At 47.3% G+C, this 24,976-nt stretch overlaps 1 protein-coding gene across 1 annotated transcript; it reads right to left on the bottom strand.

The window, feature by feature from the left end:
* Positions 1-1,542: 1,542 nt before the first annotated feature.
* On the bottom strand, positions 1,543-24,026 carry LOC307207074 (radial spoke head protein 3 homolog B-like). The gene is made up of 9 exons (XM_079960777.1): positions 23,851-24,026; positions 20,424-20,511; positions 19,246-19,387; positions 16,981-17,126; positions 15,579-15,782; positions 13,178-13,340; positions 9,305-9,391; positions 7,178-7,575; positions 1,543-1,819 (listed from the first exon to the last, which is right to left on the bottom strand). The coding sequence occupies exons 1-8, from the start codon at positions 23,982-23,984 to the stop codon at positions 7,199-7,201; spliced, it is 1,341 nt and encodes a 446-aa protein (XP_079816903.1). The 5' UTR covers positions 23,985-24,026; the 3' UTR covers positions 1,543-1,819; positions 7,178-7,198.
* Between the last annotated feature and the right edge of the window lie 950 nt (positions 24,027-24,976).

Below are 24,976 nucleotides of genomic sequence, written 5' to 3'. Positions count from 1 at the left end.
GGGAGCTCAGAGCTGCAATCACCCAAGCCTGTTTTCCACCCACCCACCCACATTTATTGGTGCTAAATTTTGGGGGGTAAGAAAAAAACGCAGGGAGAAGAAAAGATAAACGGTCCCATTTCTTAAACAGGATGTCTTCTAAGAGATCACATTAAAAGGGAGAAGGAACTTTTTCTAACTTAGATGCATGGGCTCATATCCAGCGCTGGTCATATTCAGAGTCAACCCTCCTCCGAAATAAAACGGGTCGGATCCGTTTCATTTCGGCAGGTTCCTTCTGAGTAGAGCTCCGCTGGAGATAAGCAACGGGCATCCTTAGAAGGGAGGAAGGGGAAGCAAAGATCAGCCATTTGGCTGCCTCTTCAATGATTCGTTTTATACGAGGAGAAGGAAAACTAAAGGATGGGAGATTTTGTTGTCTTTGGGCTTGTCCGCATTTGCCTCTGACGCTTTCCCCCGGGGAAACCCGAACTTTACTGCTGGATCAGAGCACACATCAGTTGGGTTGATGTTTGCTCTGATTTATTGATGAAGGGCAGTTGGTACAAGCAGAAAACCGCTTCGACTTGTGCTTTCTAGACTTGGCCCAAGCGCAGATCTGGGTGAACTCTTGGTCAATTCACACCCCCCCCCCAAAAAAAAAATAATCTTACATATAATATCATTGCAACAAAACCAAATCAATCTTAAAATTAATTAAAATTAATTAATAAAATTAAATAAAATTAATTAATCTTAAAATGATAGATACAATCATAGGTAAAACACAAACATGGAAATGCATTAAAATTATTTAAGAATACTCTTGGTCAATTCACCCCCCCCCCAAAAAAAAAAATATTACATATAATACCATTGCAACAAAACCAAATTAATCTTAAAATTAATTAAAATTAATTAATTAAATTAATTAAAATTAATTAATCTTAAAATGATGGATACAATCATAGGTAAAACACAAGCATGGAAATGCATTAAAGTTATTGAAGAATACGACTGAACGGCAATGCTTTAGGGGATAAAACACAAACAGTGCTTTCCAAAGAGAAACATTTGAAACGAAATAATTAACCAGGTTCAGAGGTGGGAGACTGGGGGAGGGGGGAGGAAGAGAACAACAACAACAACAACAACAGCAACAACCAATCTATTTATCTCCACGATGATTTCTTTTGTACTTGGAAAATAACATCAAAAGAAAAACCTCCTTTTTTGCTGAAGTCATGAATAAATCAGACTTATAAGGCAACTAGGTAAAAATGAAATTATCCTAAGCTTTCTAAAAATATATATAGGCATGCACATATGCACAAACATTCTCTAAAAAAAACACATTTTATGGTCAAATAATGCAGATACTATGGTTATAATGCAAATAACTATGGTTAAACAATGCAAAGGTTGCTAAAAACAATCTAAACGTCAACACACAGATCTGGCAGAACTTTGTCACCACTTCTAGTCCCATTGAAATCGAACCCAAGTTTAGCTCTGGCTAAATTGTATCTTGCTGACTTCAACAGAACTTAAATAACAACAAACTTCTACCAGATGCCGTCTGGGATTTATTTAGGCACATTTAAGTTGCAAACAATTAATGGGAACATGCACAAATTTAAAAAGAAGAGGAATTCGTTGAAAGCCAGGGTGATGTTTCTTAGCGCCGAGTTTTTTTTTGGGGGGGGGGCTAATAAGAGCATAGACCTCGCACGTATTGTTTGAAAAACCGCAGCTTTCAATTTATTGCTTGCACCAGGACCAATTAAATTCAGCATTTTGTCAGTTGGCACAAACGCGTTGGTGCGACTTTCTGGAATCCCTGGAAAGAGAATGGCAAAAAAAAAAAAAAATGTAATTCTTATGGCCAGCACAAGTTCTGTCACTTTGCAGACATGCTGAACTGGAACCAGTTCTTCTTAAAAGGGTTTTTTTCCCAAGCTCTCTACCTAAGCCAGGGGTAGGCAACCTAAGGCCTGGGGGCAGGATGCGGCCCAATCGCCTTCTAAATCCGACCCACGGACAGTCCGGGAATCAGCGTGTTTTTACATGAGTAGAATGTGTCCTTTTATTTAAAATGCATCTCTGGGTTATTTGTGGGGCATCGGGATTCGTTCATTCCCCCACCATATACAGTGGTACCTCGGGTTACATACGCTTCAGTTACATACACTTCAGGTTACAGACTCTGCTAACCCAGAAATAGTACCTCGGGTTAAGAACTTTGCTTCAGATTGAGAACAGAAATTGTGTGGCGGCAGCAAGAGGCCCCATTAGCTAAAGTGGTGCTTCAGGTTAAGAATAGTTTCAGCTTAAGAACGGACCTCCGGAACAAATTAAGTATGTAACCAGAGGTACAACTGTAGTCCGCCCCGCCCCCCCCCAAAAAAAGGTCTGAGGGACCGTGGACCGGCCCCCTGCTGAAGAAGTTTGCTGACCCCTGCTCTAAACTGAAACCGATTCCAGAGGAGGAGAACTGAAATCACTGCAACTCACTCGCATCTCAGCCCACAGGCTAGACAGGAAGGCTTGCTATGATAATAATAATAATAATAATAATAATAATAATAATAATAATTTATTATTTATACCCCGCCCATCTGGCTGGGCCTCCCCAGCCACTCTGGGCGGCTTCCATAGAAAGCAAAAATACAATAAAATATCACACGTTAAAAACTTCCCTGAACAGGGCTGCCTTAAGATGTCTTCTGAATGTCAGGTAGTTGTTAATCGCTTTGACATCTGCTGGAAGGGCGTTCCACAGGGCAGGCGCCACTACCGAGAAGGCCCTCTGCCTGGTTCCCTGTAGCTTTACTTCTCGCAATGAGGGAACCGCCAGAAGGCCCTCGGCGCTAGACCTCAGCGTCCGGGCAGAATGATGGGGGTGGATACGCTCCTTCAGGTATACTGGACCGAGGCCGTTTAGGGCTTTCAAGGTCAGCACCAACACTTTGAATTGTGCTCGGAAACGTACTGGGAGCCAATGTAGGTCTTTCAAGACCGGTGTTATATGGTCTCGGCGGCCGCCCCCAGTCACCAGTCTAGCTGCCGCATTCTGGATTAGTTGTAGTTTCCGAGTCACCTTCAAAGGTAGCCCCACGTAGAGCGCATTGCAGTAGTCCAAGCGGGAGATAACCAGAGCATGCACCACTCTGGCGAGACAGTCCGCAGGCAGATAGGGTCTCAGCCTACGTACCAGATGGAGCTGGTAAACAGCTGCCCTGGACACAGATTTGATCTGTGCCTCCATGGACAGCTGTGAGTCCAAAATGACTCCCAGGCTGCGCACCTGGTCCTTCAGGGGCACAGTTACCCCAATCAGGACCAGGGAATTCTCCACACCTGCCCGCCTCCTGTCCCCCCAAAACAGCACTTCTGTCTTGTCAGGATTCAACCTCAATCTGTTAGCCGCCATCCATCCTCCAACCGCCTCCAGACACTCACACAGGACCTCCACCGCCTTCACTGGTTCTGATTTAAAAGAGAGGTAGAGCTGGGTACGATGCTTTTGGTTTCGTTAGCATCCCAGTGACAATGCTGCCATCTTGCGGGGAGAATGCAAAATAAACAATGCTGGATTTACGTATAAGCTAAACAAGCTATAGTTTAGGACCCCGCTCTCTTGGGGGCCCCCCAAAAAAATTAAAGGGGAAAAAAACTGGATGTACATTTCCAAAATATAAAATAAAAAAACAAATGCAATAAAGCCTACATACAGCAACAGTGTTTTGTGTTGTGTAGGTTCCTATGATGTAAGTCATGGGCCTGCTCCCTAAAATATCCCTGGTTTCCTCATTTCTATATATAAGGTGCCTACATTCTGCTATTTATAATTATTAGTAGTTTGCATCATATATTTACTCCTGTTATTATTTCATGTTATACTAAGTTTCTAGAGACTAGGTTATGAGTCTTTGTAAATTGTGTTTCGAAAGGAACTTTTGTTATTGCCAAATGCCAATGCGTTTACATTATTAAGTTTATGAATAAAAAATCATTTTAAGTATATATTAATATACTTCTTCTTAATTGTATTTCACTATCAATATACTTTTCCTTAATTGTATTTCAGTTCAACAGTTCCTTTGATAAAATACATTATTTTGTTATGTGCAAATGAATTGAGATACCTATTAGGTATCTATAATATATAGCATATATTCAACACAAAAAAAAAACAGCGACAATTTGTTGTTGACAAAGGACAGCTGGACATAGAAAGGGTCCCATCACCTTCAGTAGCTTAAAGTAAAGGTAAAGGTACCCCTGCCCGTACGGGCCAGTCTTGACAGACTCTGGGGTTGTGCGCCCATCTCACTTAAGAGGCCAGGGGCCAGCGCTGTCCGGAGACACTTCCGGGTCACGTGGCCAGCGTGACATCGCTGCTCTGGCGAGCCAGAGCCGCACACGGAAACGCCGTTTACCTTCCCGCTGGTAAGCGGTCCCTATTTATCTACTTGCACCCGGAGGTGCTTTCGAACTGCTAGGTTGGCAGGCGCTGGGACCGAGCAGCGGGAGCGCACCCCGCCGCAGGGATTCGAACCGCTGACCTTTCAATCGGCAAGCCCTAGGCGCTGAGGCTTTAACCCACAGCGCCACCTGCGTCCCTTTCAGTAGCTTAGGGCCTCATCAAACCAAAATCTGGTCCTGGCAATAAATATCAGCGGGGGGGGGGGTCCCCCCTTGCTAACTAATAATGGTGTCCCTTGAACCACATTCTATTTTATTTGAAGTATTATTATTTTTTTACTCTGCCCATCGGCAAAAAGGAAAAAAGAAGACTCCCCAAGCGGTTTTTAACGCAGGCCGTTCTTACAAAAGGAAAAGGGTTTGGAAAGGAAGACAGAGGCAAGAATATTATTGGCACAAAAATGGAAGCAAGAAGAATTACCAACGAAAGAAGAATGGCGGGTGAAATTGGTGGACTATGCAGAACTGGACAAATTAACAGGAAGGAATCAAAACCTGCGGGACCAGAGATTCTTAGAAGATTGGAGTAACTATACAAACTGTTTGAAAAGTGATTGTAATGAACAGATTACGCTAGCAGGATTGCAAGAAGTTTTGTGAGGAGGACTATTTGAAATATTGCAAGAAAGACTATGAGGAGAATTATTAAAGATAATTAAGAGTAATAGAGCAATTAAGAAATGCAGAATAAGTGATAAAGAACGGAAAATCATCAGAGGTGTTGACGGAAGTCAAAAACATTGTACAGTGGTACCTCGGGTTACATACACTTCAGGTTACATACGCTTCAGGTTACAGACTCCGCTAACCCAGAAATAGTGTTTCAGGTTAAGAACTTTGCTTCAGGATGAGAACAGTAATCACGCAGCGGCAGTGGGAGTCCCCATTAGCTAAAGTGGTGCTTCAGGTTAAGAACAGTTTCAGGTTAAGAACGGACCTCCGGAACTAATTAAGTACTTAACCCGAGGTACCACTGTATAAAATAAGAAGTTACGTTATATGAATGTTGGAAATGATATGTTAAAAAACCCAATAAAAATGTATAAAAAAATAAGGGAAGAGGGAAACCTAAGAACGTAAAAAAAAGGTCTTGCTGGATCAGGGCCAATGGCCCCATCTAGTCCAGCAACCTGTTCTCACAGCGGCTGACCAGATGCCTGTGGGAAACCAGTGAGCGGGATTTGAACACAAGTCCAGCTCTCCCGCCCTGTGGCTTCCAGCAACTGGAATTTGGAAAGGTTGCTGGCTCCATGAATTTGCTGGTAAAAGGTAAAGGGACCCCTGACCATTAGGTCCAGTCGTGGCCGACTCTGGCGTTGCGGTGCTCATCTCGCTTTACTGGCCGAGGGAGCCGGCATACAGCTTCCGGGTCATGTGGCCAGCAGGACTAAGCCGCTTCTGGCGAACCAGAGCAGCGCACAGAAATGCCGTTTACCTTCCCGCCGGAGCGGTACCTATTTGTCTACTTGCACTTTGAGGTGCTTTCAAACTGCTAGGTTGGCAAGAGCAGGCACTGAGCAATGGGAGCCCACCCCGTCACGGGGATTTGAACTGCCAACCTTTTGATTGGCAAGTCCTAGGCTCTGTGGTTTAAGCCACAGCGCCACCCGCGTCCATTGTATTTGCTGGGGACCCCCTTTAATCCCCCACTTTTGCAGCGAGTGGAGGTGGCACCCAACTTTTGTGACAATAATGATATCTGCAAACTGCCTTGAATTTCAGTCTGGGGAAAGGTGGGATATAATAACTGAAATTGAATTGAAATTGAAATACTTTATTGTCACTTGTACAACTTGTACCCAGAGAGATTACACCAGCACCCCCCACTCCGCTCTCTTAGTCTTAATTCCCCTCGTTTACTGACGCACACCCACCAAACCCGAAAGTCAGTTGCCCTGTTGTTATCTTTTCATTCAGCAGCCTAACAGCCCCCGGATAGAAGCCGTTCTTTACCCTGTTGGTGCAACTAATCCTGCTTCTATATCTTCTGCCTGAGGGCAGGAGATCAAGAAAGTGCCGGCCAGGGTGTGAATCATCCCTGAGGATTTCCCTCACTCTCCTGAGGCAACGTTCTTCCACTATTTCATCCAGCGGATTCACGGGACAGCCCATAATATCTTGTGCTGTGTTCACCACCCTCTGTAGGCACTTCCTATCAGTTGATATCAAACCAGCGTACCACACCATGATGCAGTATGAAATAATAATAATAATAATAATAATAATAATAATAATAATAATAAAAAAAATGGGGACGCAGGTGGCGCTGTGGGTTAAAGCCTCAGCGCCTAGGGCTTGCCGATCGAAAGGTCGGCGGTTCGAATCCCTGCGGCGGGGTGCGCTCCTGCTGCTCGGTCCCAGCGCCTGCCAACCTAGCAGCTCGAAAGCACCTCCGGGTGCAAGTAGATAAATAGGGACCGCTTACCAGCGGGAAGGTAAACGGCGTTTCCGTGTGCGGCTCTGGCTCTGGCTCTGGCTCTGGCCAGAGCAGCGATGTCACGCTGGCCACGTGACCCAGAAGTGTCTCCGGACAGCGCTGGCCCCTGGCCTCTTAAGTGAGATGGGCGCACAACCCCAGAGTCTGTCAAGACTGGCCCGTACGGGCAGGGGTACCTTTACCTTTACCTTTAATAATAATAATAATAATAATAATAATAATAATAATAATAATTCCTTTGGGGACTGAAGAACTACTTCACACACGCCCTACCTGATTCATTTAGTCATCACATCACTGTTGTTCAGGCTCTTTGGATTCCAGCTCTTCTGCTATTTTGTCCTGATCTGGAGCGGATTCTGGCTGATCTGGAGCTTCCGGCTGATCTGAAACCGGCGGCTGCTCTGAGGCTTCGGATTGGCCAGCAGCTTCCAGCTTATCCAAAGCTTCCAACTGGCCGTAAACATCTGGCTGATCCAAGCCTTCCTGTTGGCTAAGGTCTTCCATCTGTTCCATGATTCCCTGTGGATCCGGGCTCGCGCCCAACAATAATTCCATGGAGGGAATCATGGCGTCTTCCGGGTCGGGGGGCAGAACGACCTCCGGCCGGACCGGCAACACTCCTTTCTCGTAACAGTCCAGCCTCATTTCCATCATGTCTCGGATTAAGTCTGCAAGGAAAGTTGTGTCACGTTAGTGCGATAGGAATTTTGAGGTCTTAGATATATGGTAATGTTCATAACCACACGCACATAGATCAGCACAGGAAGACCAACCTGGAACCATTTTGACTCCTAAACTGACCAAATGTTTTCTCTGCAAGGTCAAAGTGGGAAACCTCCCCATTGTCTCTTTCCTCACAAATCCTGTCTTAAGGGCACAGTTAAGATATGACTAGGGTGTGAGCCTGTGACCTGGCCCAGGAACTAAGTATTTATCACTACAAAAGACTGGCCAGGCTCCCCAGGCAATCCAATCAAGTAACCTGCCAGACAAGGACAGGAGAAAAGCAACATTCAAATTTCTGTTGTAGACCGCCTTTTCTGTGATGTAGGTGTGATGTATCTGAGGGGTGGTCTTAGGTCACACCCCTTCTGTGATGTATGTATGATGTTTCTGGGGGTGGTCTTGATCTACAGGGTGGCAATTTCAAAAGTCTTTATAAGACCTTGCACGCCACTTTTCTGGGTCCCTCCTCTCTCCTGTGGGTGAGGGGAGCACCCTGTTGCAACAGATCAATAAAGGCCAAGTCTACAAACTGCTGTTTTGCTCCAAGTTATCCTGGTTGGTGTTTTTGCTTTTTGTCCAAGGGAGCCCTTGGATTTTCCCGTTAACATTAGAAATTGTAAATGGTAATACAGTCATACCTCGGGTTAAAGACACTTCAGGTTGTGTTTTTTCGGGTTACGGACCGCCAAATCCCGGAAGTACGTGTTACTTCCGGGTTTCGGCGGTCACACATGCGCAGAAGCACTAAATCATGCTTTGCGCATGCGCAGAAGTGCCAAATCGCAACCCGCGCATGCGCAGACGCGCCACTGCGGGTTGCGAACTCTGCGGGTTGCGAACATGCATCCCACACAGATCATGTTCACAACCCGAGCGTCCACTGTATCCTCCTAAATGCTCAGGAATTAATAGGCCTAAGCCAGTTATGGTAGTTGATTTTGGCACGGAAATCAGGCAGTCACGGCCGGTTTAAGCAAACCGGCCCCGTAGACTAAGGGCGCCACAGCTTTTAGGAGCCCTGCGACTACAGTTCGAAATGAATACTGTATGTTTTGCGTAACAAAATTGGTTTATTAAAACTGCTGGTTGGTAAAAAAAACTTTTAGGAGATAATTTGCAAGGAGCGCCCCCCCCCCAGTAATTTGCAAGGAGCCCCCCAACTTGCAGCTGAGGGAGCCGCTTTCTGGCGATGGCTGCAGTTGCCAGAGAACGAATGGAGGAGCTTTGCTTTTATTTAGAAAAATATATAACTTTGTTAACAGAAACTATATAAGAAATATGTGACTGTGTGGTATAAGGTAATCAACAGATAAAGTACAGCGAGACTAATTGGAAATCATTTTCAATTTCTTGTTTTATAAGTTCTATAATTGTGCACATCATTGGGAGTATAAATGATGTTAGCTATAAGAACTGTGTTGTTCCCTATATTGCTATTGTTTGTTTGTCAATTTATAGTTTGTTTGTTTATTTGATTGTATGTTTCTTGGTTTTCCTGGCATCTATCTATCTATCTATCTATCTATCTATCATCTATCTATCTATCTATCTATCTATCTATCTATCTATCATCTATCTATAATTTTGCATCGCCGTTTTGTAAGAAAACAACAGCCACCGAACCTTATTTGCACATGGGGAAAAACCCCACCCCCGGATAATTTAACTTACTGTCGGCTATTGTTCTGCCCAGAACCCGGTTTTCCATGATCTCTTCTATCTCCGACATCATCCCTGGGAAGAAGCCTGTCTCGATGTCTGTGAAATACAAGGAGAGGTTTTTAAAAATTATTACCTGAAAGGAGAAATACTGGAAGGTTGTTGTTTGGTGGAGCAGCTGAGGCTGGAAGCAGAAAGAGCTCACCCACTCAGTGGTGCAACCAGGGCAATTAAAAGCTTGCCAATTAAAAAGGCTGGCGGTTCAAATCCCTGCAACGGGGTGAGCTCCCGTTGGTTGCTCTGTCCCAGCTCCTGCCAACCTAGCAGTTCGAAAGCACACCAGCGCAAGTAGATAAATAGGTACCACTCTGGTGGGGAGGTAAATGGCGTTTCTGTGCGCTCTGGTTTCCGTCACAGTGTCCCCTTGTGCCAGAAGCGGTTTAGTCCTGCTGGCCACATGACCCGGAAAGCTGTCTGCGGACAAACGCTGGCTCCCTCGGCCTGAAAGCGAGATGAGCGCCGCAACCCCATAGTCGCCTTTGGCTGGATTTAACCGCCCAGGGTTTCCTTTACCTGGTCCCCAGTGTGACACCAAAATTTGATACCCTCTGCCTCTTGCCTTACATTCTAACCACCGCCACAACAACAACAACAATTTATTATTTGTACCCCGCCCATCCAGCTGGGTTTCCCCAGCCACTCTGGGTGGCTGCCAACAAAAGATTAAAAATACATTAAAATATCACACATTAAAAACTTCCCTAAACAGGACTGCCTTCAGATGTCTTCTGAATGTCAGGTAGTTGTTTATCTCTTTGACATCTGATGGGAGGGCGTTCCACAAGGCGGGCGCCACCACCGAGAAGGCCCGCTGCCTGGTTCTCTGTAACCTCACTTCTCACAGAGATGGAACCGCCAGAAGGCCCTCGGAGCTGGACCTCAGCATCCGGGCTGGATGATGGGGGTGGAGATGCTCCTTCAGGTATACTGGGCCAAGGCCGTTTAGGGCTTTCAAGGTCAGCACCAACACTTTGAATTGTGCTTGGAAACGTACTGGGAGCCAGTGTAGATCTTTCAAGACTGGTGATATATGGTCTCGGTAGCCGCTTCCAGTCACCAGTCTAGCTGCCGCATTCTGGATTAGTTGTAGTTTCCGGGTCACTTTCAAAGGTAGCCCCACGTAGAGCGCGTTGCAGTAATCCAAGCAGGAGATAACTAGTTAGTAATTGTTGTGGCACCCCTGCAGCAGGCACACCGGTTGTGTTCCCCTCTGCGGCAACATCTGGGATAGCATGAGACTCTTAATCTCAGAGCCATGGGTTCGAGCCCCAGGTTGGGCAAAAGATTCCTGCACTTCAGCGGGTTGGACTGGATGACCCTTGGGGTCCCTTCAAACTCTACAGTTCTTTGATTCTACGATCTGGAGGCCCACTGCAACTGATCCACGAGCCATGGACTCTCCTTAATAGGAAGTACCGTATTTTTTGCTCTATAAGACTCACTTTTCCCCTCCTAAAAAGTAAGGGGAAATGTGTGTGCGTCTTATGGAGCGAATGCAGGCTGCGCAGCTATCCCAGAAGCTAGAACAGCAAGAGGGATTGCTGCTTTCACTGCCCAGCGATCCCTCTTGCTGTTCTGGCTTCTGAGATTCAGAATATTTTTTTCCTTGTTTTCCTCCTCCAAAAACTAGGTGCGTCTTGTGGTCTGGTGCGTCTTATAGAGCGAAAAATACGGTACTTATAAGGGTTTCCTGTTCTCGCTGAAACTTTCCTGAGCAATGGTAGCCTTTACTGAGGACAGCCAAATCTATCCATTCCGGTTCCTTCTGTTTCTTAAGTTTTCATCATCCACATGTTTTTTAAAAAGGCATGCGTGAACATTCTTGTGCATTTCCAGGCACATTTATCCTATTAAAGGCATCCTTGTGTTTATTCCATTTACTTAACAGAATTTGCATGCCACTAATGGACCATAAAGAAGGCTGATCGCCGAAGAATGGATGCGTTTGAATTCTGGTGCTGGAGGAGACTCTTGAGAGTCCCATGGACTGCAAGAAGATCAAACCTCACCCAAAAGGTGGGTCTGATGTTAAAATGAATGGCAAAAGAAACCAAACCTGTCTTATTTAAGCAATACAAGCAATCTGTGTCAGAATGTGTCGGAAGCCCAGAAAGTATAAATATTTAGAGGTGGGGCCTTTGCAAATTGTCAATTTTGAAGATTCTGACTGCTCTGAATCACCGAAGCCTCTGTCCGGGCCCGTGGATTGAGACTTTGTGTATTCGGACAAACACTTGAACGTGATCTGGTTCTGGAACCGGTTTGGAAGTTCTCCTAGCTAAACAGTGACACTTGGAAGAACACTGAGAAGGCCAAGCTTCTGGAACAACAAAGAAAAAGGTTGGGGACTCTCCTTTTATCCCTATTTTCATGCACTTCTTCTTTGGCAATCCCTCGTAGAGTAGCCAAGTAAGATTGTCTTCCATTAACACAGTTTTAACAATGGGTCCATAAGTGACTGTGGAGGCCAATTCTGGGCCCACACATCCTTCCACAGTGGGGACATTGGTTTCCGGGCGGGAGTTGATCACGGTGAGGGTTTGCCAAGTGTGCCTTCCTCTTAGCACGTTTCTCCCTTGCGTCCTGAGTTCGAGGGTCTTCAAAGCCCAGGACACAGAGGACCAGATGACCAGAAGGTCATGCAAATGAAGGCTACTTAGGGAGTTGCTTCGCCACTTCTTGTGGCAGATTGAAGTGTTGCTTGGTATAACAACAACAACAACCTCTGGCTGGGTTTCCCCAGGCACTATGAGAGGCTTCCAACAAAATATTAAAAATACAATAAAACATCTGACATTAAAAGCTTCCCTAAACAGGGCTGCCTTCAGATGTCTTCAAAAAGTCTGGTAGTTGTTTATTTCCTTGACATCTGATGGGAGGGCGTTCCACAGGACGGGCGCCACTACCAAGAAGGCCCTCTGCCTGGTTCCCTGTAACTTCGCTTCTCGCAGTAAGGGAACAAGCAGAAGACCTGTGGCGCTGGACCTCAGTGTCCGAGCTGAACGATGGGGGTGGAGACGCTCCTTCAGGTCTACTGGGCCGTTTAGGGCTTTCAAGGTCAGCAAGAACACTTTGAATTGTGCCCGGAAACGTACTGGGAGCCAACGTGGGTCTTTTAAGACCAGTGTTATGTGGTCTCGTCAGCCGCTCCCAGTCACCAGTCTAGCTGGTAATGTATATACAGTGGTACCTCGGGTTACATACGCTTCAGGTTACACACGCTTCAGGTTACAGACTCCGCTAACCCAGAAATAGTAGCTCAGATTAAGAACTTTGCTTCAGGACGAGAACAGAACTCACACGGCGGCAGCGGGAGGCCCCATTAGCTAAAGTGGTGCTTCAGGTTAAGAACAGACCTCCAGAATGAATTAAGTACGTAACCAGAGGTGCCACTCTATTGCTTGCTGTTTAGAATAAAATCTTCTCACTCGCTTGTGTTTGTATTGCCTCTGAGTCTCATTTCAAAGAATCACCTTGCATTTAAATGGCAAGACAGATGCCTTTCTTGGTGTTTTGTACTGAAGTTCTCACCCTGGGCCAGCAGGGGGTTCCTGTAGATAGTTATGCAAATAAGGGATCGAAAGTGACGTTCAGTGATTGGATAGTTTTAGAAAGTTGTTGCAGTTACGTTGTACTGGAGCTCTATATAAACAGGCTGACTGAACGCTTCAGTTCAGTTCTGTTCCGGCCTGTGAATAAACAAGAGCTGTTTGAAGAATCGCTGTGTCGTTTGATATGTTCACCCAACAACTTAAAACTTGGGGAGCCTGAAATAAGAATGAGAGCCGCCCCCCCTGCCATCCCAACACACAGCAAGCCACACACCTCTCTCCACCGGGTCGTAGAAGTATCCACTCTCCCGAAGGCTGCCGAAGACGGAAGGAATAAGGTCCGACAGGTAGCGCTGAGCGAACGCCCGAGCTGCAATCTTCTCCGAGGTTTCTTTCTCCTTCTGAAGGACTTGTAGCTGCTGCTTTTTGCGACGCTCCTGCCGGAGAGAAGAAAACAGCGCTTGTGGAACTTCTGGGTTTTGTTTTCGGTCTTTTTCCCAAGCCATTTAAGCAGACTTTGAATCAGACCCGGTAGCTGATGGTCAACAAAAGAGACGTAAAGACTCTCTCAAGGCAAATCTTTAAAAATGTACGTACAGTCAAACCTTGGATCCTGGACGCCTTGCGAGTCGAACGTTTTGGCTCCCGGACGCCGCAGGAGTGACTGTTCTGGTTTGTGAACGTTCTTTGGAACCCAAACGTCCAACATGGCTTCCGCGGCTTCCGATTGGCTGCAGGAGCTTCCTGCAGCCAATCGGAAGCCGCACCTGGGTTTACGAATGTTTTGGAAGTCGGGCGGACTTCCGGAATGGATTCCGTTTGACTTCCAAGGCACCACGGTAGTATAAACACTAGCCGTGGCCTCCAGATATTCTTGGAGAGTGTAATGGTTCTAGGGGTTGCTCGTGCGTAAGTCGTCGCCACACCTGGCTGGGTTACCTGGGTGAACCCTTTCTGTCCGGACAGCCACCCATCCATGGCTGGCTCAATCGCTGGCAGAATCCGTCAGTGGGTGTTTCTTGAACTTCTTCCAGCAAAGAAGCTCTTTGACGCCTACTCTCCGCCTACTCTCCCTGCGCAGAAGCCTTCTGCGCAGGGAGGGTGTGGGCAGCAGAGGACCCATGCTCTCCCCGCTGGTCTCCGGCGAGGAGTCATGGAGCCTCCTCGCCGATTCCCCCATCTGCCCCCCTTCTCCACTGGTGCTACGCTGATTTCCTTCCCCCGCAGATGGGCTGCCTCTCTCCCTCCTGGGACGCTCTCCGGCATCCCTCTGGAGCCCTCCCTCCTCCTCTGGCTCCGACGGCAGTTCCCTGACAGAGAGTCCAGAGGTTTTCAACCTTTTTGAGTCCATGGCTCCCTTGAACTTTCTTTCTGCGGCACCCCTGTGGGGCTCAGGAGACCAGTTAGGTCCCCCCTTGCCTGCAGAGCTGGCAGCCCCTCACCCCTTTTCGAACACCTCAGCCTCCTTGCCCCTCTCCTTGGTAGTCCTCTGGGCAGCCGCTGCCACAGCCCCTGGTCTCTGAGCTGCCCCCCCTCACCCCAAAGATAGGTGCCTCCTCACACTGCCCCACAGGGGCCTGGGACTTGTCTGCCCATTCCCAACAGCAAGGGCTAGCAGACTGGGCTCCCTTGCCCGCTTGCTTGCTTACTCCAAGGCCGTCTCTGCTCCTGGCACCAGCACCCCCTGGCCAGCCCAAGAGGCGCCATTCGCACGGGGAGCTTGCAGCCAGGGCTGCTGCAACAAACAGCTGTGCAAGCCTTTGGGAGGCAGAGACGCCAGAGGGCATCAGAAGAAGGGAGGGAAGGAAAGAGGGACAGAGGCCAGGGTTGCCCATGGCACCCCTGACCATTGTGATAGGAATTTTGAGGTCTTAGATATACCATATTTTTTGCTCTATGAGACTCACTTTTTCCCTCCTAAAAAGTAAGGGGAAATGTGTGTGCGTCCTATGGAGCGAATGCAGGCTGCGCAGCTATCCCAGAAGCCAGAACAGCAAGAGGGATTGCTGCTTTCACTGCGCAGCGATCCCTCTTGCTGTTCTGGCTTCTGAGATTCAGAATATTTTTTTTCTTGTTTTCCTCCTCCAAAAACTAGGTGCGTCTTGTGGTCTGGTGCATCTTATACATCGAAAAATACGGTATGTTAAATGTTCGTAAGTGTACCAACCAAGCACGTACATAGATCAGCACAGGAAGACCGACCTGGAACCATTTTGATTCCCAAACTCTCCCAAACTGACCAAATGTTTTCTCTGCAAGGTCAAAGTGGAAAAGCCTCCCCATTGTCTTTTCCTTCACAAATCCTGTCTGTATGTCTGTGTTTGAATAGGGTGTGAGCCTGTGACCTGGCCCAGGAACTAAGTATTTATCACTACAAAAGACTGGCCAGGCTCCCCAGGCAATCCAATCAAGTAACCTGCCAGACAGGAGATAAACAAGGACAGGAGAAAAACAACATTCAAATTTCTGTTGTAGACCGCCTTTTCTGTGATGTAGGTGTGATGTATCTGACCAATAGGGAACCTATGTAAGGACTCTATATGGGCTCTTGGATACCCCATAAGGGAAAAAGGCAATTTTTGTTTACAACACCATCATTCAAGGCACCCCAGGGTGCCACGGCACACGGCTTGAAAACCGCTGCTTCTTTCCCCTCCTCACCCTTTTCTCTGTACCTTTTCCTCTCTGTGCCGCCGCTCTTGTTCCTCAAGTCTCTGGACCTCAGCGAGTTCCGCACGGCGCAGCTCGTGGTACGCGTACTGATGCGCCCGCAGGTCGGCGAGTTCCTCTTCCTCCATGACTTCCAGCAACGCTTGCTCGATGGTCTTGCCGACCAAGACCTCCAGCATCGGCCTCACTTCGATATCAAAATCGAAAAGCTGGGGGGGGGGGCGAAACAAAGAGGAGAAATCAGAGGTGGGCTGACCAAGGGAACGTCTTGAGAAATGGTTTTCTTTAAAGCGTAAATCTGCACATCAAGACAAACTTCCCGCCGCAGTGGTACCTATTTATCTACTTGCGCTGGTGTGCTTTCGAATTGCTAGGTTGGCAGGAGCTAGGACCGAGCAACGGGAGCTCACGCCGTCTCTGGGATTTGAACCGCCAACCTTCCGATCGGCAAGCCCAAGAGGCTCAGTGGTTTAGACCACAGCGCCATGTGCTCCCCTTATACAATGGTTTTAACTGTCTTGATATGTGCAGTTTTTGAAATACAAGTTTTTGTTGTGAAATCGTTTTGAGATGCTTTATAGAAAGTGGTTCATAGAAGAAATGGAACAATAAGAGTACCATGCTCTAGCTCACCCCATCACGGGGATTTGAACCGCTGATCTTCTGATCGGCAAGCCCAAGAGGCTCAGTGGTTAAGACCAGGGCTCAGCAAACTTTTTCAGCAGGGGGCCGGTCCACTGTCCCTCAGACCTTGTGGGGGCCGGACTATATTTTTTTGGGGGAAATGAACAAATTCCTATGCCCCACAAATAACCCAGAGATGCATTTTAAATAAAAGCACACATTCTACTCATGTAAAAACGCCAGGCAGGCCCCACAAATAACCCAGAGATGCATTTTAAATAAAAGGACACATTGTTGTTGTTGTTTAGTCATTTAGTCGTGTCCGCCTCTTCGTGACCCCCTGGACCAGAGCACGCCAGGCCCTCCTGTCTTCCACTGCCTCCCACAGTTTGGTCAAACTCATGCTGGTAGCTTCGAGAACACTATCCAATGAAAAAGACACATTCTACTCATGTAAAAACACGCTGATTCCCAGACCATCCATGGTTAAGGTTTAGAAGGCGATTGGGCCGGATCCGGCCCCCAGGCCTTAATTTGCCTACCCATGGGTGCCCAAAGTGCCACCTATGCCCCTAGCAGCAGTGGACGTGGCATTGGGCAGAGTCCAGATCCAACCCCCCCGGAAATTTGGCAAGGCAGAGGAAAGCACTTCCGTCCAAAGTCTTGCCTAGACTGGAGTTCTGGAAGCCTGAAACACACTTGCCAGGCTTGGCTCGGAGGGGGTTGGTCTAAGTGACCGCTGGGTGTCCCTGCCGACTCTACGGTTCTATGGTTCTAACGTACATCTCCTTCCCAGATCTGGGTGGCCACATCTCTGCCGGTCTTCGCGGGGATGAACAGAGGCGTTGCCGGCCTGTCCAGAAATGCGTCCGTTTGGCATTCCATGTCCACTTCGATGATACGGTCCGCAAGCTCTTCCAGGTACAGTTCTGAAACGGCATTTGGGATGTTCTTGTGTAGGGGAAGTTTTGCAGCTCTCCTGACTCCGATGCAAAACTCCTGCACGGAGGACAATCAGGATGGAAATGGGACTCCTGAGCTCTCCGTGGGGCTACCTTTGAAGGTGACCCGGAAACTACAACTAATCCAGAATGCAGCAGCTAGACTGGGGACTGGGAGTGGCCGCCGAGACCATATAACACCAGTCCTGAAAGACCTACATTGGTTCCCAGTACGTTTCCAAGCACAATTCAAAGTGTTGGTGCTGACCTTTAAAGCCCTAAATGGCCTCAGTCCTGTATCCCTGAAGGAGCATCTCCACCCCCATCGTTCAGCCCGGACGCTGAGATCCAGCACCGAGGGCCTTCTGGCGGTTCCCTCACTGCAAGAAGCCAAGTGTTTTGTGTTGTGTAGGCTCCTATTTTGTTATGTGCAAATGGCTTGAGATACCTATTAGGTCCATAAATTACCATCTAGCATATATTCAACACAAAAAGCAGCGACAATTTGTTGACAAAGGATAGCTGGACATATAAAGGGCCCCATTACCTTCAGTAGCTGAGGGCCTTATCAAACCTAAATCCGGCCCTGAGCACGCGTCTAAATTTGCTATTTATTGCCAGTTTCAAAACTATGAAACCAATATAGATGCACGATATAGAACTGGTTTGGGATGAAGATACCGTATTTTTTGCTCTGTAAGACGCACCAGACCACAAGACGCACTTAGTTTTTGGAGGAGAAAAACAAGGGAAAAAATAATATGAATCCCAGAAGCCAGAACAGCAAGAGGGATCGCTGCACAGCGAAAGCAGCAATCCCTCTTGCTGTTCTGGCTTCTGGGATAGCTGCGCAGCCTGCATTTGCTCCTTAAGACGCACACACATTTTCCCTTACTTTTTAGGAGGGAAAAAGTGAGTCTTATAGAGCAAAAAATACGGTATATCTCCCAGCCCTACTCACAAGGAAACCTGCTTGGCTAGTTCAACAATGGAATCCTCCATTAGATTTTTTAAAACCTGGGGATTAGAAGGGACTTGGGCATTGTAAAAATTAACATGCCCCCCACACACACACGAAAGAGAGAGACAGAGAGAGAGAGAGAGAGAGAGAGAGAGAGAGAGAGAGAGAACTTCACCACAAACTAACATGGAGGACTGAATTTAAGGTTGGGAAGGATGTGCAAGATAACAAAAGCATTCTGGGAAAGGATTTATAATGAGTTGAAAAAAATGTTTAAAATAATGTTTGTGAAAAAAACAGAAGCTTTTTACTAGGAATTTTAGGCGCAGAGATACCAAAGGAGCAGAAATGACTATTCATGTACACGACGACAGCAGCGTGGATACTACTGGCCCAGAGATGGAAAGAAAAGTCCCGACCAGAGATGAATGACTGATGAGGATGATGGACTACGCCGAAATGGCAAAAATGACCAGGAAAATCAGAAACAAGGAAAAGAGGAGCTTTAGTGAGGAGTGGGGAAAATTTACAAATTACCTAAGGTAAAGGTAAAGGGACCCCTGACTGTTAGGTCCAGTCGCGGACATCTCTGGGGTTGTGGCGCTCATCTCGCTTTATTGGCCGAGGGAGCCGGCGTACAGCTTCCGGGTCATGTGGCCAGCAGGACTAAGCCTCTTCTGGCGAACCAGAGTGGCGCACGGAAACACCGTTTACCTTCCCGCCGGAGCGGTACCTATTTATCTACTTGCACTTTGACATGCTTTCAAACTGCTAGGTTGGCAGGAGCAGGGACCGAGCAACGGGAGCTCACCCCGTCGCGGGGATTCGAACCGCCGACCTTCTGATCGGCAAGTCCTAGGCTCTCTGGTTTAACCCGCGTCCCTCCAATTCCATTTATTTAAAATCTTTTGACATTTGTTTTCCCATGTATCTTCCGTCATTACCTGTTCAAATATGTCAGATTGTATGTATTCAAAAACATAGTCATTCCATTATTCCATTGTCCATTTATCGTTTCCTTTCCACCCTGATGCAATAACAAGCATACCAGCTAAGATCATAATTTTATACCAGTCTTTCTATTTTGCCATTCCCCAGTATTCCTGAGATAAGCATTTCGCCCTCCTTCTCCACCTGGTGCCTTACCTGTCTGAACGTCGACATGCCTCCTGCCTTCTAAAGGTTCCGGGGTTCTCGTCTGAAGCTGATCCCTAGCTCTTCTCCTGGCCAACGCTTTACGCTGGGCTTCCCGCTGACGTTGAAGCTCCAGAGGATCGGGTTCACTGCTCTGGCGGAGGGGATGGACAGAGAGAAAGCAGTTCCTGCAGTGTCCTTAATCTTATTTATTAGATTTCAACACTGCCCTATAACCCACAGCTACTCAGGGCGGTAAAGGACCCCTGGGCGGTTGAGTCCAGTCAAAGGCAGCTATGGGGTACGGCGCTCATCTCGCTTTCAGGCCGAGGGAGCCGGTGTTTGTCCGCAGACAGCTTTCCGGGTCATGTGGCCAGCAGGACTAAACCACTTCTGGCGCAACAGGACACAGTGACGGAAACCACAGCGCACAGAAACGCCGTTTACCATCCCGCCGCAGTGGTACCTATTTATCTACTTGCGCTGGTGTGCTTTTGAACTGCTAGGTTGGCAGGAGCTAGGACAGGGCAACGGGACCTCACCCCATCGCGGGGATTCGAACCGCCGACCTTCTGATCAGCAAGCCCAAGAGGATCAGGGGTTTAGACCACAGTGCCACCTGTGTCTACACTAGCTGGTAGCAAACAGATGAGTTTTTTCCCAGCTGTGAACAGTGGTTCGTGCAACATTGCTTTCAATTCCCAGCAAAGCCCAACAATGTAACTGCATTGCTCACATTCCGGTCATGTTCATCTTGCCTTTTTCACTCCTTCCAGCCCTTCTCCAAATCAGTGGTACCTATTTATCTACTTGCACTGGCGTGCTTTTGGATTGCTAGGTTAGCAGGAGCTGGGACCGAGCAACAGGAGCTCACCCGTCATGGGGATTTGAACCGCCGACCTTCTGATCGGCAAGCCCAAGAGGCTCTAGACCACAGCGCCACCCATGTCCGGATCACAAAATCCCCCTAGCCCAGTGGCTTGGTCAGATGTGCTGGTGGGAAGCGGAGTCTGAAGGCGACAGCAATATCCATAACTAGACCTCTCCTCCTGGACAAAGTTCATGCCCAAGCCTTGCATCTTGCAGCAGCTAGTTCCACTGGTTAATTGCACATTGTTCCTTTTGCCTGGAATGTGCAATCGAAATAGATACATAGATATGTCAAAGTTTGCGGGAGAAGGAAAACTCACCCATGGTAAGATGTGAAGGGCATAGGTATTGCCCCGAACGACTCGCCTCTCATACATGAGGTTGGCATAGTGATAGGGCTCCTCTTCCCTGGAAGAAAAAACATGAAGAGGGACAGGATTCGAAAACAGCACTTAGCATAAATTAGCAATTAATTAGAGCAGGGTGTCACTGTCCCCATTCCTGCTGCTAAATCTGCAAGGCTGCCAGAGATATGTGAGAATAAATAAGCTCTCCTTAATTTGCAAGTTTACAAACCTGTCAGAGGTATTTGTGCCCAGTGGGATTTTGTGATAAAAATTCTTACAGAGTTCCGGGCCTTTTTATAGCAATAATAATAATAATAATAATACAGGTGCCATGATATTTCTTTCCTGAAACAAATGTGTTCTTTAAAAATGTGAGCTAAAAAGGAAATGAAATTGTGCTTTTGTATTCAACTCCCAGCAAAAATGAGAATGACGTAGTTTGAGAGCTAACGCAGAGAACATTCTTATTACTGTTTTTGCGTGGTTTTAAAATGAACTGGGAATCGTTCGGTTCTGACTCTGCAAGAAGAGAAAAATCACACATTGGATTTGTATTTATTTTGTAGAAGGAGAAGAAGATTTAATTTTTTTAATTTTTAAAAACACTCTACTTTTAAGCTGAGGTTGGCTGGCCATCTGCCATGGATACTTTAGCTGAGATCCCTGCCATGGATACTTTAGCTGAGGTCCCCATTCCAAATCTACCATTCTATGATTCCTCTGTGTCAGGGAACTGACATCAGAACGAGAGGTGGAGGCAAGGCTCCACAGCGATGCAGGAGAGGGGACCAGCAGGGGGGAAGGAATTCAGCGTAACACCAGTAGAGAAGAGAGGGATACGGAGGATTCGGAGAGAGGTCTCCAAGACCCTTCACCAGAGACTAGTGGAGAGAGCGCTGACACGCCCCTGCCTTCCCCATACTTGCGCAGACGAGTTCCGCGCAGGGAAAGTAGGAGGAGACTTGGCGTCAAACAGCTCTTATGCTGGAAGAGGTTCAAGAAACACCCACTGACGGATTCTGCAAGTGACTGACCGGCCACGGAGTGTGAGCTGTCAGCCAAAGCATGGTTGGCCAGGCAATCTAACCAAAACTGAAGGCAACTTACGCACAAGTAACCCCTTACAACCATTACACTGCAAAGCAACTGGGCAGCTGCACACATTTAAAAACAACAACCAAACTAACAACAGCAGCAAGCTTGTTCTTTGCACCTCTTTCTTTCTTTCCAGCACTTTCTTAAATTTCAAAGTATATATAAAAATTATCCAGAAAGAGAGAGAGAGAGAGAAACATTACAATATCAAGACAATTCCCAACTGAAAAGCATCAGAAACAAAGACACTTCCGTTTTCTAACAAAAGCGGAGGCACAGCATTTAAAAGCGACCAAAAGCAAACCTGTAACAAACCCATATATTGGGAGCGTTTGGGTATTTACATAAGCAGTGACACTACACCAGCCTCTTGCAAACATGTGTTTGTGTTGTTTGCTTCCTCTGGCTATTCTTCAGTTCATGTGCAATTATTATTATTATTATTATTATTATTATTATTATGCCGTTTCTGATATGCTGTCCTCTGCAACCAAGCATCACCCATCTTGGCTGGAAGGCCTGTAGCACCAGCATAAGAATCTAGTAGCAGCAGTAGTAGTAATAATAATAATTTATTATTTATACCCCGCCCATCTGGCTGGGTTTCCCCAGCCACTCTGGGCGGCTCCCAACAGAATATTAAAAACATGATAAAACATTAAACATTAACAACTTCCCTCAACAGGGCTGCTTTCGGATGTCTTCTAAAAGTCAGATATCGTTGTTTATTTCCTTGACATCTGATGGGAGGGCGTTCCACAGGGCAGGCGCCACCACCGAGAAGGCCCTCTGCCTGGGGATCTCGTAGGTAAGCCAGTCCCAGGTTGTTAAAGGCTTTAAACCCCAACAGGGGCACCTTGGCAGACACCTGGAGGCAGTTGGAGGATGGATGGCGGCTGACAGATTGAGGTTGAAGCCTGACAAGACTGAAGTACTGTTTTGGGGGGACAGGAGGCGGGCAGGTGTGGAGGACTCCCTGGTCCTGAATGGGGTAACTGTGCCCCTGAAGGACCAGGTGTGCAGCCTGGGAGTCATTCTGGACTCACAGCTGTCCATGGAGGCACAGGTCAATTCTGTGTCCAGGGCGGCTGTCTACCAGCTCCGTTCTGCCTGGACACCAAGGCCCAGCCTTCTGGCGGTTCCCTCACTGCGAGAAGCCAAGTTACAGGGAACCAGGCAGAGGGCCTTCTCAGTGGTGGCGCCCTCCCTGTGGAACGCCCTCCCACCAGATGTCAAAGAGAAAAACAACTACCAAACTTTTAGAAGACATCAGAAGCCAGCCCTGTTTAGGGAAGCTTTTAATGTTTAATAGATTACAGTGGTACCTTGGGTTAAGAACTTAATTTGTTCTGGAGGTCCGTTCGTAACCTGAAACTGTTCTTAACCTGAAGCACCACTTTAGCTAATGGGGCCTCCTGGTACCGCCGCGTGATTTCTGTTCTCATCCTGAAGCAAAGTTCTTAACCCGAGGTAATATTTCTGGGTTAGTGGAGTCTGTAACCTGAAGCGTCTGTAACCCGAGGTACCACTGTATTGTATTTTAATATTCTGTTGGAAGCCACCCAGAGTGGCTGGGGAAACCCAGCCAGGTGGGTAGGGTAAAGGTAAAGGACCCCTGACCATTAGGTCCAGTCGTGACCGACTCTGGGGTTGCGGAGCTCATCTCGCTTTATTGGCCAAGGGAGACGGCGTACAGCTTCCGGGTCATGTGGCCAGCAGGACTAAGCCGCTTCTGGCAAACCAGAGCAGCGCACGGAAATGCCGTTTACCTTCCCACCGGAGCGGTACCTATTTATCTACTTGCACTTGACGTGCTTTCAAACTGCTAGGTGGGCAGGTGGGGTATAAATAATAAATTATTATTTATAATTTATTACACCAGTGTGGTATTGTGGTTAAGAGTGGTGGACTCGTGATCTGGGGAACCGGGTTCGCGTCTCCGCTCCTCCACATGCAGCTGCTGGGTGACCTTGGGCCAGTCACACTTCTCTGAAGTCTCTCAGCCCCACTCACCTCACAGAGTGTTTGTTGTGGGGGAGGAAGAGAAAGGAGAACGTTAGCCGCTTTGAGACTCCTTCGGGTAGTGATAAAGTGGTATATCAAATCCAAACTCTTCTTCTTCTTATTATTATTATTATTAGCATTATGCGCTGGCAAGGCCTCAGCTGGCATTCTGCTTCTGGGCTGAGTGCAAGGGATACCCCATGGGGAGCGCATTGCAGTAGTCTATCATGGATGTCGGTTTGCCTCTTTCAGGTTGGGCCCTTCCTTCCCCGGTCCAGCCTGGGAGCCTAAAGGTACTCACGTCTCGTTGGCCTCGATGGAGGTTCGGTACCTCTGCCTGCCCGGCAACGGCCTGGGACGGTTGCAGTACGAATAGGTGGCAGAGGGTCCAGCCGCCGTGCCGTCCCGGCTGAGGATCACCGATGTGGAAGCCATGGCGGCTCGCAGAAGCCTCTGGCTCCGAGAGGCCTGGGCTGGGAGCAGAGTCTCCTTGGCAACCGTCGCCGGGCGACACGGACTCCGTTCCCTGGCAACTGTCGCCAAGGTAAACTGATCCCTGCCACCTGACCCAGCCGGGAGCTGCTTTTGCTGTTATCCGTCCAAGGGAGCACAACTATGGCAGGGAGCTGGGAGTTCACGAAAGGGAACTTGATTTATGGGCTACTTTAATTAATTAATTTTATAATGAAATTATTTTAGAATGCTGTATTATTTTATTGTTGTTAGCTGCCCTGAGCCTGGCTTCGGCTGGGGAGGGCGGGTTATTAATAATAATGATAATGATAATGATAATAATAATAATTTTAAAATGAGACTGCATTTTAAATTGCATTTTAACCTGTATTTTAAATTGTGGGTTTTTTTCCCCTATTATGTTTTTACTGTAATTTTTATTGTTGTTAGCCGGCCTGAGCCCGGCTCTGGCCAGGAAGGGCAGGGTATAAATAAAATTATTATTATTATTATTATTATTATTATTATTATTATTATTATTATCTGGGGCTCAAAGGAAAACAAATGGGCAACTCAATGGCCCCAATTGGAGTCAGGCTGTCGGCCCAATGTCTACACAGCAACTGGCGACGGCTACAAAACGGAGGCGCTGTTATTTTCCGCCTGCAAAGCAGGGGTGTTTTGTGTTACTTTTGTTGTCATTTCTTAATAGGATGCAACACATGTTTGTGGTTTTTATGTTGCAATCCGGCCCGTGATTGTCGGGTGGAGGGCAGTATGTAAATTGCCCCAGCCACTCTGGGCAGCTCCCAACAGAATATAAAAGAACCTCTGACCTTTGAGATTTTGTAAAAAAATCTATAAAGATTATGCCTTTCATCGGAATAGCTATTCATTCACTCTTTTTCTCCTCCATATACCACAACTGTACAGATACGAATTTAATAATGTGTGACCAAAATAGTTTGTTTGAT

Source organism: Podarcis cretensis (genome assembly GCF_951804945.1).
Source record: "Podarcis cretensis genome assembly, chromosome: 18".
NCBI classification, from domain to species: domain Eukaryota; kingdom Metazoa; phylum Chordata; class Lepidosauria; order Squamata; family Lacertidae; genus Podarcis; species Podarcis cretensis.
This window is presented reverse-complemented; position numbering and strand designations above follow the sequence as displayed.

What these genes read in the sequence shown, in the direction of transcription:
- LOC307207074 (XM_079960777.1), bottom strand. Translation starts at nt 23,984, where the DNA reads ATGGCTTCCACATCGGTGATCCTCAGCCGGGACGGCACGGCGGCTGGA. An exon ending in TCCATCGAGGCCAACGAGAC is followed by an intron (nt 20,512 to 23,850) that starts GTGAGTACCTTT and finishes TTTTTCTTCCAG; the next exon opens with GGAAGAGGAGCCCTATCACT. An exon ending in GGGCAGAACAATAGCCGACA is followed by an intron (nt 7,576 to 9,304) that starts GTAAGTTAAATT and finishes CTTTCCTTGCAG; the next exon opens with ACTTAATCCGAGACATGATG.